The sequence below is a fragment of the Theropithecus gelada genome, chromosome 6 (assembly GCF_003255815.1).
Source record: "Theropithecus gelada isolate Dixy chromosome 6, Tgel_1.0, whole genome shotgun sequence".
Taxonomy (NCBI): domain Eukaryota; kingdom Metazoa; phylum Chordata; class Mammalia; order Primates; family Cercopithecidae; genus Theropithecus; species Theropithecus gelada.
This window is the reverse complement of record NC_037673.1, coordinates 91,291,295-91,302,897: the sequence shown is the minus strand read 5'-3', so window position 1 is coordinate 91,302,897 and position 11,603 is coordinate 91,291,295. Positions and strand designations below refer to the sequence as shown.

General features: G+C 46.4%; 1 protein-coding gene across 5 annotated transcripts; it reads left to right on the top strand.

Annotated features, from left to right (window-relative positions):
* The first annotated feature begins 2,171 nt into the window (after positions 1–2,171).
* Positions 2,172–11,224, top strand: GLRX (glutaredoxin). Of its 5 annotated transcripts, none has more exons than XM_025387008.1 (3): positions 2,172–2,721; positions 8,428–8,547; positions 10,683–11,224. In XM_025387008.1, the coding sequence occupies exons 1-2, from the start codon at positions 2,515–2,517 to the stop codon at positions 8,539–8,541; spliced, it is 321 nt and encodes a 106-aa protein (XP_025242793.1). In that variant the 5' UTR covers positions 2,172–2,514; the 3' UTR covers positions 8,542–8,547; positions 10,683–11,224. The 5 variants fall into 5 exon arrangements, with proteins under 5 accessions (XP_025242793.1, XP_025242792.1, XP_025242789.1 ...); XM_025387007.1 differs by having other exon boundaries at positions 2,304–2,721; positions 10,265–11,224; XM_025387004.1 differs by having other exon boundaries at positions 2,304–2,721; positions 10,112–11,224.
* Positions 11,225–11,603: the final 379 nt, after the last annotated feature.

The window sequence follows — 11,603 nt, the reverse complement described above, 5'->3', positions numbered from 1 at the left end:
TTAAGAGTAACCACACATATTTCACTAGCTTGTTGCCAACCATCTGCACAGCAGGACTGATTCTCCCCTAAAAAATGCCCTCACTTCTCACCCTCCAAGATGTATTTTCTGGGAGTGCCTGGGGGTGTCTCACACAAGCCGAAGGAGAGTCCACATGTGTTAGTCCACGCGCACACCCTCTTTCCATCTACAGCACTTGAGGCATCTGCAGCCCCCATGGCGGCTTCCCACTGAGATGCCCTGAGGTCCATGCTGGGTTTCAGCTCCTGCTCTACAATGCAGCAGAGGCTTCTAGGCTCATCATTTTTCACTGAGTTGAAGCCACAGCATTTTCTGAGAAATGGAGAGGACACCCCCTCTTTGCCATCTCTTTGTCACCTGTGTTCCACATGATGCCTCACAAAAAAATAAAAAATAAAAAAAAATGCCTTCTTTAGCTTGTGCCTTATGTCCTAATGCTTCAGACACCAGGCAGTCCCTGGGACTGAGTGAGAGGCAGACAATAGTCTCCCTGGACCCCAGCCTCTACCCCAGGTTTGGGGCAGGTGACTAATTGCAAAAGGTCAGGATACCTAGCTAAATGGTTATTTGGTGACATAGAGGCCATGATTGGTGTCGGCCAACAATTCAGCAGAATGGTTGACAAGGTCAGATTGCAACAAAATGAGAGAATGGAGGTGAGAAAGGTACAGACAGTAAATTTCACGAAAGGGCAGAGGCAGGAAAGCAGGAAATGGAGAGTGGTGGTGGTGGTGGTGGTGGCTTTTAACTTGAACACAGTGGCAGGCTGAGGAAGAGGCAGCAGGAAGGGAGGAGCCAACCACAGACGGGAGAAGAGAAAGGCTCTGAGTGAGTAGCAGGTGCAAGTCATGCGGATAAACCTCAGGCTGAGGGAACCTAAGGCAGCAGCCCTGAGGACCCTGAAAGAGACCCTGGACCTCCTGGAGGGGGTCTCTGGAAGGAGCCTGGCCACAGGGTTCGGAGGTAAAAGACTAAAAAAAGAGAGGCGAGTCAGACTCTGTGGCGGGGCCTCCTCTGGAGGGAAGTGGGAAGTCCGGGGCCCTGACCGCGCCGGGGGGCCTCCCAGCCACATCCTTTTCTCTGGACAGAGCTGTCACTTAGCTCCCCCTCCGTGACTCAGAATCTGACTTTCATTTTACTATTTTAATTTTATTAACGATGAGAGTCACAGTAAAAAGCTGCTTCCGGGAGTGGATTTTCTTCCCTTCCCTTGATCGCAGTTTGCTTGGGATTCCTCGCACGTGGCAGTGGCGGTGTCCAGCTGTGGCCTTGGCCCCAACTCTTTGAAGATACTCCGGTTTCACCGTAAAGCTAGCTTCCTGGGGAAAGGATGATTCACGTTTAAAGGACGTGGTTTTTCCATGATTTGTTTATGTAAGCTACCATACGCTAGAGGGGGCCGGAACTAGACCCAAGAGTAGAAGACTGTGCTCCGCGGGGTAAGGAGAACGGGCACCCTGGCGAAGAGCGAAAGATTTCCTACTGGTACAACCCGTGTCTTAATAACACCTGAAGTGAATGTGGTGTCTGAGTGACAACACTACTTCCCCTCACAAACAGTAAAAGCAAAGGGTCACAAACAGAGGGTCAACCAGAAAAAAAAGATTCTCATTTCATCTGTAGTTTTGTATCAGGGATTGTGTTGGAATTTGCCTCCATATTAAACTGCTGTTCAAGGGTTACCAACTCAGATGGTTATGGAGTGAAGTCGGTGTCTCAGGCATGGGCCTGTCGTTGCTACCTGTGGCAAACCAAGGCCACTACTTGCCCTATACAAAGGGGACATCAGCTGTCAGCCCCAGCAGCTTCCACTAAAAGACGCAAGCTCTGTATTGCCCGACCTGACTTTTCAGAGAGAAGTTGTAAGTCCACATTGTTTTGTGAGACCTCCAGATTTTTAAATACTGAGAATAATTTCAATAAAAAGATCACAACAACAAACACCCACCATACAGTCCAAGCAAAACGCTCTGAGAGCGACCTTCATAAGGAGTGCAAAGTCACAGTTTCAATTTCACTTCCTCTAAAGAGATTTCAAAGTGTTCTGTTTCTTAAGTGATTCTGTTTGCATTTTAAAATACAACTGTATCTCCGAGAGGTAAAACAATAATTTACTCTAAGAAGTCACTGCTTCCTCAGCCCCTTTGTGAGTAAGCAATGTATGCTTCCCCAGAGGTGACTAAACTCTGATCATTGCCGATGGGCAGGCACTCCCCAAATGTCCAGGGACAATAAAGATACCCAGAGTGTCTTTCATAGCTACCAACGATTAAATAGCAAGTATTGCGTTCCTAGGCATTGCTAACTAGTGAAGTATACCAGATGGAAATGTCTTTGAAGCTGTCCCTTTAAAACTCGAGCAAGCTACCAGGCAAACTCCGCCTCCAGGGAGGTTCCTTATTAAATAGGAGCCAACTGGCTGGGTCGGGGCTCAATACCCCAAGCAATACCTGCAACTGAGGATTCTTCCCGGGGAGACCGCAGCCCATCGGCATGGCTCAAGAGTTTGTGAACGGCAAAATCCAGCCTGGGAAGGTGGTTGTGTTCATCAAGCCCACCTGCCCATACTGCAGGAGGGCCCAAGAGATCCTCAGTCAATTGCCCATCAAACAAGGGCTTCTGGAATTTGTCGATATCACAGCCACCAACCACACTAACGAGATTCAAGATTATTTGCAACAGCTCACGGGAGCAAGAACGGTGAGTTTCATTTTAAACGGCTAGGGAAAGGCTCCCGGATTGCCTTTTCTTGTCAGAGCTGTGTCTTTCTTTAGGACAAGGCTGCGGCGCCGTCCTTCAAGGCGTCCAGAGGGCTGTGCGGGGCGGGGGGTGTGGGGGAGGGCGCCTTAGAGAGGATCTCGGTCACTTGAATCAGCGGCGGCACTGCAGCCAAAGGTCCTCTCACAGCCGAAGAGGAAGTACAGCTGATGTCTGCTGTGCGACAGGGTAAGTGGGCCCAGCAGCTTGCCGGGGAGTCCCCGGGGAATTATCTAGCGTCTTTGTTTTAAGCACTGCCAAAATGACAGTTTTCAGCTGGCAGGGCTGGAGGTGGAAGCTGGCGTGGAGGGCCGGGTGTGATGTGTTGGTTATTTAACATGAGAGTCATGTTCTTCATTCTCTTCTCTAGGCTTTCTTTTTCTAATTGGCTCATTCTTCCTTATTTAATTCCTCTCACTGGAAAAATCTAATGTACCATTATCTGCCCCTTGTTCTAAATTAATTATGGATGTTTCCAGGCCCCACATTGTAGGGAATCATAGCCTGGAGTTCTGGCCTGGCTCTTATAATGGCTGGCTGTGTGATCCTGGGCAAGTCACCACTCCTGTAGTCCTCAAAGATCCCAGCTGCAAGACCAGATTAGGTGACCTCAAAGTCTCATTTGCTATGAATAGGCTGTGGGACCCTCTAAAAATTGCTCTTCTCCATCTGAAAGACTTCCCTGTCTTTAGTATCCTTGGCTTTGCGTCCTGGGCTTCAGGAGGGATGCCAACCACATCACCTGTATCAGTTCCGCTGCGAGGTGGGATGAGAAATGTCCCACCAGTTCAGCTAAGTTCCCTTTTGGGATGCACATTCTACAGCACAGTGTTGGGCCAAGCACATATGCTATTTTAGTTTTAGTTTGACTTACAAGGTTGTTACTGGGTTCTGAGTGTAAAGCATTGGAGGTTGTTTCTCTCCTCTCTAATAAGAAGTCAGCATTTTGGTGCAGAGAGGGCTTAGTGTGTTACCCTACTGCTGTGTGCTGAGGTCCTGGAGTGTACACAATGAGGACAGAGGCTATTGCTGCCTACTGGGACCACAGCTGCATAGGATGCCCAGGCCCTGAGAGGTGTAAAGGGCAGTGCAAACACTACTGCGGGCCCCACTGTGGCTGCCACCCTGAGGACCTTTCAGCCATTGGTTCCCAAACTTTGCTGCACATTAGGATCACCTAGAGAGCTTGTAAAACAATCCTTATGCCCAAATTATGCCCCTCAATAACTAAATCACAGATGTCAGAGGTGGGAGCCAAGTATTAGTTTTTAGTTTGGTTTTTTTTTTTTTTTTTTTGAGACAGAGTTTCACTCGTCACCCAGGCTGGAGTGCAATGGCGCAATCTTGGCTCACTGCAACCTCTGCCTCCTGGGTTCTCCTCCCTCAGCCTCCCAAGTAGCTGGGATTACAACCGCATGCCACCACGCCCAGCTAATTTTTGTATTTTTAGTAGAGATGGGGTTTCACCATATTGGCCAGGCTGGTCTCGAACTCCTGACCTCAGGTGATCCACCCACCTCAGCCTCCCAAAGTGTAAGCGTGAGCCACCACACCTGGCCAACAATTGCTTTTTCATTTCTTTGTAGAACAACAATATTTCTTGTAGTGATCTTTTAAGGTTTTTGTTTGTTTGTTTTTTAAGAGACAGTGTCTTGCTCTGTCACCCAGGCTGGAGTGCAGGGGTGCAATGATAGCTGACTGCAGCCTCGAACTCCTGGGCTGAAGTGACCCTCCCACCTCAGTCTCCCGTGGCTGTGACTACAGGCATGAGCCATCGTACCCAGCTAATTTTTTAAGGTTTTTGTACAGATGAGGGTCTTGTTATGTTGCCCAGGCTGGTCTTGAACTCCTGGCCTCCAGCTATCCTTCCACCTTGGCCTCCCAAACTGCTGGGATTACAGACATGATCCACCTCAACAAGCCTGTTTTTCATTTTTAGAAAAATGTTTTTCACAGATTCTTGAATTCTGAATGCATTCCTCCTAGGGGAAGAACAAATCTTTTAAAGCTGCTTGTTTGATCCCCAACAGGTAAGTGTTTGTATTCAAAGGCTCTGAAAGCTCCTGTGGGTTTTTTGCTTGTTTGTTTGTTTTTTTGAGACAGAGTCTTGCTCTGTCCCCTAGGCTGGAGTGCAGTGGCGAGATCTTGGCTCACTGCAAGCTCCGTGTCCGGGTTCACGCCATTCTCCTGCCTCAGCCTCCCGAGTAGCTGGGAATACAGGCACCCGCCACCACGCGCAGCTAATTTTTTGTATGTTTAGTAGAGATGGGGTTTTCACTGTGTTAGCCAGGATAGTCTCGATCTCCTGACCTCATGATCCATCTGCCTCAGCCTCCCAAAGTGCTGGGATTACAGGCGTGAGCCACAGCACCCGGCCTGAACCTGCGGTCTTAATTATTCTGTAAAGTATCTAGTAGGTAATCAGCAGGACATGATTATGGAAAGTTAGTGCCTTCAATCAAGCCATGTACTTGGTGAAACCTGTTTTTGTTTTGCTATAGTCACAGCTCCTAAATTAGTGCCTTCATTTATTTCTCCTGTAATGCACTTTTCTTTACATAGATCTGAGTTTCTGACCTATATCATTTCCCTTCTCTCTGAAGAACTTCTTTGGGCATTTCTTGCAAGGTGATTCCATTGGTAACACATTTCCTCAAGTTTTGTTTATTTTAGAAAGTATTTCTCCTTCACATTTGAATGACGATTTTACTGCATGCAACAAATACTTTTAAGCACCTACTATGTACCAGGCACTTTTATGGACAGTGGGGAAAAATATCTGTCTTTTCTGCCATGAAAAAAAAAAAACCTTCTGCCTTTGTTGAACCTATATTTTAGTGGGGGAGACAAACAAATACAATAATAAAACAGTATGTTGAGAGGTGGTAAGTGGCACGTGCTATGAGGAAAAGTAGAAAAGGTAGGGAAGAAGCAGCAGGGTCCAGTTTTAAATGGAGCCATTGGGTCTCACTGAGAAGGGAACATTCGAGCAGATATCTATAGGAGCTGAGGGAGATGGGCATACACAATTTACAGGCAGCGTGAATGCAAAGTTCCCAGGGTAGATGTTTGCGTGGCAGGTTTGTGGAATAGTAAGGAGGCCAGTATGGTTGCAGCACTGTGAGCCAGTAGGAGAGTTAGTGGAGGTGAGGTCTGAGACCTAATGGGAGCTTGGAAGAACTGTGACTGGTACTCGGTGTGAGATGAGATGCCCTTGGTGGGTGCTGAGCAGACGAGTCACTTGATCTGACCCCATTTTGAAAGGGCCACTCTGGGCCGGGCGCGGTGGCTCACGCCTGTAATCCCAGCACTTCGGGAGGCCAAGGTGGGCGGATCACAAGGGCAGGAGATCGAGACCATCCTGGCTAACACAGTGAAACCTCATCTCTATAAAAATACAAAAAATTAGCTGGGTGTGGTGGCGGGCGCCTGTAGTCCCAGCTACTCGGGAGGTTGAGGCAGGAGAATGGTGTGAACCCAGGAGGCGGAGCTTGCAGTGAGCTGAGATCACGCCACTGCACTCCAGCCTGGGCAACAGAGCGAGACTCTGTCTGAAAACAAAAAAAAGAAAGAAAGGGCCACCCTGGCAACTGCGGGGAAAAGAGACAGTAGGGCAAGAGTGAAGGTTGAAGCTGGGAGACATTGGGAGGCTATAGCAGTTATTCGAGTGACAAATGAAGGTGGCTTGTACCAGGGAGGAAGCTGAGGAAGTGTTGAGAAATCGCTTTTGAGTAGTTGCATCTGTGTAACCCTAGCTAGTGTGCAGAAGACGCTGCCTGGCTGAGGCTGGGGGAACCTACTCCAGGAGAGTAAGAACCACAGGATTACCAAACTCATTTTGGGGTGGCAGTTCTTTCCTCTCCTTGACAGTAGTGGACTCTCAAGTTCCTCTAAGGAGGAGGCTGGGACGGGACAGGAGGGGAGGCAGCACAGGCTGGTTCCTCTTCTTTGCTCAGCTTTGTCAACAGTACTTGCTTCGGTTTCACTGCCACAGCCCTCCATGCAGTCCTGTACAGCCGGCCGTTCATCTCCCATTAGGGGTACCATTCACTGATATGATTTAAGGCAGTTTTGCAGTTGTCCAGACTAGAGGATGGGTATGAGGGTAAAGGAGCCTTTCGCTTCTTTGCCAGACACTGAGCGCAAAAGTCCACACTGGGGGCAGCCTGGTCACATTTCAGGGTCGTCTCAGGAGGCTGGGGGGCAGCTCCAGGGCTGTGGGTTTTCAAAGCCTCAGTTATCCTGTGAGAGCACAGGAAATAGCCATGGAAATGTGCAAGATTTGTTTTTAATTTTTAGACTTTATTTTTAATGCCTACCTTCACCCAGATCCCCTTTTTAATAAAAGTGCTGTAAGAACTTACCCACAATCATTAAGCCCCTTTTCTCATCTTTCTCACTTTTTGGACAATTTGCTCCAATTACTGTGCTTTCTGAGGAAAGCCCAAAGCTTTGAAAAATAGTCTCACTGCTTTCTGCCTCCACCTCTCCCTCCCCTCCAGTGCGTTCCTAGTACTCGGGGAAAGGCCCGCTGGCTCTGATGACATGGTGACCTCCATGGGGCTTGTTTCTTCACTGCCAGGCAGCCTTGGTGGAACACCCTTGGCCTGGAAATTCAGCCACGTTGAGGGTGTTTCCTCCTCCCTCGCGATTCTAAAAGCCCTCTGGAATTCTGTAATGTGTCTGCTCCTAGCAGCAGGGAGGAAGCATGGAACTAGAGAGAAGCCTATTTAGCAGGTGTCATGACTGTGGCTTGGCATGGGTGACTCACCCACATCCGGGGTGACTTAACCATCTTATGGTGGACCAGTGATTAAAGGAGACTCAAATACCACTACACCCCCCTGGTTGAGGACAGAGCTTGCCTGTGTTGTTTTGTTTTGTTTGTTTTGCTCTGTCATACAGGTGTAAGTGCAATGGCACCATCACAGCTTACTGCAGCCTCGACCTCCCGGGCCAAAGCGATCCTCCCACTTCAGCTTCCTGAGTAGCTGGGACTATAGGCATGCACCACCATGCCTGGCTAATTTTTGTATTTTTTGTAGAGATGGGGGTCTCACTATGTTACCTAGGCTGGTCTTGAACTCGGGCTCAAGTGACCCTCCCACCTCAGCCTCACAAAAGTAGTAGGATTACAGTCAAGAGCCACTGTGCCTGGCCCTCACCTGTGTTTTAACAACACAGAGAGATGATTGTATTTAATAAACTGTGGACCTGAAAAATCAGAGACCTAATGCAAATACTTTTCCAGCTGTATTTAGAAATGAATTCCTTCCTTCCTGATTGCTGTGACCCAGTTTACAATCCCTGATGCAGAGAAAGTAGAGTTCAGTCTAGGTGGTCTGACTGCAGCCAATTAGAATTCTCCTGAAACATGTTTCTGTAGAGGTGAAATTTTAAAATCCCTTTGGCAAGTTGGACAAGCTCATGCATAGCACACTCAACTTGAAAACTCTTCTGGCTTAAAAACATTCTTGGGTTTATAATGTTACCCTTTATAACAGTAAGGAAGTCCTGTCCTATAAACATATACATGAGGAGGTTGTAAAGTGATTTTAAAAATTTGGAATCATGGGAAATATTTCATGGTGGGATATGTTCTTTCTAGTCTAGTAATGTAGTAATGTCCTGGGTTGTGTGCTTCTTTAGGTTCCTCGAGTCTTTATCGGTAAAGATTGTATAGGCGGATGCAGTGATCTAGTCTCTATGCAACAGAGTGGGGAACTGCTGACGCGGCTAAAGCAGATTGGAGCTCTACAGTAACCACAGGTGAGTGGCAGGTGAGGTGCTAGGCCAGGAACATGGGACACCGTGGAATTCTTCTGTCATGGTTTGTTATACTGTAGGACAGCATTCTGGCTGGGGAAAAATGATTTGGGGTGAGTTGAGGAATGGTGATATCAATTACTTAATGAATTTCACACTTTACAAAGAGATTGTGTCAATGGGAGAAATTCTTTCACTCCACCTTCATTTAACAAATATTTATTGAGCATGTGCCAGATGCATGAGAATATAATGATGCATAAAATGATAACCTGGAACTTATATTCCAGAGAGGTAGACCAATCAAAAACAAGCAAATCCTTAAATAGAATAGAATAATGTGATAGAATATGTCAGGGGGTGGGGAGAAAATTGAGCTAACATGGTAAGGAAGGGCCTTTCTCAGGAAGGGTTGAGCTGAGACCTGATTGACAAGGAGACTGCTAAGCAGAGATGAAGCAGAAGAGCTTTTCAGGCAGAGAGAATAGCAAGTACAAAGACTCTGAGGTGGCAACAGGTAAGGGATGTTCATGGAACAGAAAAAAACCAGGAATAGAGTAAATGAAGTGCAGTAAGAAGGAAGAATAGAGAGAAAGGTGAGCAGGGGCCAGAGTACCCAGGCTGTGGTAAACAATTTGGATTTATTCAAAATGCGATGTGAAACTGAGGTCATTTTGGCTTTACCTGTGTTCATTTGGCAGATCAACTCTAATTATTAATTGGCTTCCCAAAAGCCAAAACAAAGTTTTCTAAAATCAGTAACCTAAAGGAGATCTTTGGCTCTGTGGAAAACCACAGGGCGATGAACATTTTAGAAAGAAACCATGATGGTTTTGGAGTCTGAGCTCCTCCTTCCCCCAGTTCCCCAGCACAGCTAGCGCTAGCCAGCTCCCAAGCAGGCCAATTCAGAGACCTGTACACAGAGAGACGTAAGGGCTGCTTTAGTTGAGGGAGAAATGAATGGTTCTTTAACCAAAATGTTCTTGGAGGGGTATCTATTGCCTGCTAATTAATAACTCATCTCTTCGGCAATGAGTATACATAATTTGTGATAGTTACTCCACATAGCAACAGAAGGGGGAAAAAGATCTGAAAAAATACAACTGATTTCCCTGAAATGAAATAGTCAATGCTAGAAATCTTCTAATCGTAATTCTACAATATCATCACAGCAGGTGCACCCTATGTCTGTCTGAGTTCACTTCCTAGCCTTACCACTGGTACTAAAAGCACTCAAATCCAATTAATGGTGGTACCAAATGTTTCCTATTCTGGGACATGTTTAGCAATTTAGGCTTAGATTAAGAATGGGAGAAGATGGGAAATGTCATTTCTCAAACTGCTTCTATTTTGGTGTGGGCATTAGAGTCCCCCATATTCAGAAAGTCTCCTTTCTTGCATTTGGCCTTTTCCTTCAGTGTTCTATGCTGTCATTATTTTACTGGCAGCTGCATCTCAAGGCCATCTGCAACAGAGTGTGTTGAAATGGCAGGTGTAAGTGTTCTGGTAATAAGACAAAGGAAGGATTTTGCCTTACAAGGAGATCCCATTCTTTCTTTCCTGGCAGAGCAGGCCCCCCATGCTGACATCTGTCCTCAAGAGCTGGATGGAATTGCAAATGATGACAGCACTTCCTGGTGGATGAATTTGGGGGCACAAACAGCTTTTTTCCTCTTTTGGCTCCGTATTTAAAAGTGAATCAACTTGCTCTTAACCACAGGGCCAAGAAGGTTGACGGGCCATCTTGGTTTTCTTCTGGATGCGCTCTTTGGTTTTCAGAAGACTGTGACAAGTTCTGGCCCAGGATTCCCTCACTGACCCTCAACGGTTCTCTTTGGCACACGTTTCTTACTGTTCTCCACGTGTCGGCATGTCTCTACCTCTAAGCCAGTGTTTTTCAACTATGTTTATCCAGACTCCTTCTCCACAATGATGAATCCATAGTTGGTTATCTGCTACTGTCCATTAGCTGAAATCATTTTGCTGCTTGACTTTATGGAGTTTGTATTATGATATCAGTGGGTATTTTGAATGTGTTCTTTCAAACTACATGCATCTCTCCACTCAACCCCACCCCATCCCATCCCACCTTGAAAATCACTGCTCCGAACCAGTGTTCTCCACCTTGTCCTCCATAGATCTCGCAGGAAATGTTCAACAATTCTGTGAAAGGTCACAGGACCCAATTGGAGAAATCATATGAAAAGCATAGTTGGTCTTGGCGTCACATGGATCGGAGGCACAAGTGCAGAGGCTGTGGTCATGCGGAACACTCTGTTATTTAAGATGGCTGTCCAGATAATCCTGAACACTGTGTATTTGTTTGGTTTAGACTACCAGCAACGATTAAAGCATGAAGTATAGAACATCTGAGAAAACTACAGCCCCCCTACACCAAGAGTGTATCTATGAAAGAGCCCCCACCCTTTGAAAACTTAAGAATCCCTTATGAAGTTTGCCTGTTCTAGAATTGTAAGATTGTTAATTTCCTTCTTCAGTCTCTAGTGACAACACTTAATTTCTTTTCTAATAAAAAAATACCTGTAGATGATTCAGTGATTTTTGTCCAATTCGTTTCCATGTTCTCAAGACATTAAGGAATGTTAGGCGAAATATACTAACTTAAAACTGTGTTTATGTTTGGCCATGCCAATATAAATAAAGACATGTGCTGCTGTCACTCATTGGGTACAAATGGTTGATATAATTTTGAAATTTCATATTGAAATAAATGCCAGCTCCAGCTTACTGAATAATGCTTAGGGTTTAATAACAGTCTTTTTTCATTTCATATTCCTTTTTGCCATTTCCCACTTAAGGCCCGTGTACTTCTCGCTTCTTTCTTTTGTGGGCCCTAACCGCTCCCTTCAACCAGGATCGCTACGGATGATTGTTCAGGTTACACACTGCACAATATGAATGCCGCCCCTCCCCTCCCCCGCCAGAGGTTACAGTGCCTGATCGGCTCTGGACCACTTCCCTGCACTTTCACACTTCTTTGTCCATGCTCGTTGTGTTTCTTTCTCCTGAGATGCCTTTTCTTCTCCTGTTTTCCTTTG

Excerpts from the sequence above, each read along its gene's own strand:
- GLRX (XM_025387008.1), top strand. The coding sequence starts at position 2,515 with ATGGCTCAAGAGTTTGTGAACGGCAAAATCCAGCCTGGGAAGGTGGTT. Across the intron at positions 2,722-8,427 it reads AGCTCACGGGAGCAAGAACG|GTTCCTCGAGTCTTTATCGG; the intron begins GTGAGTTTCATT and ends GTGCTTCTTTAG.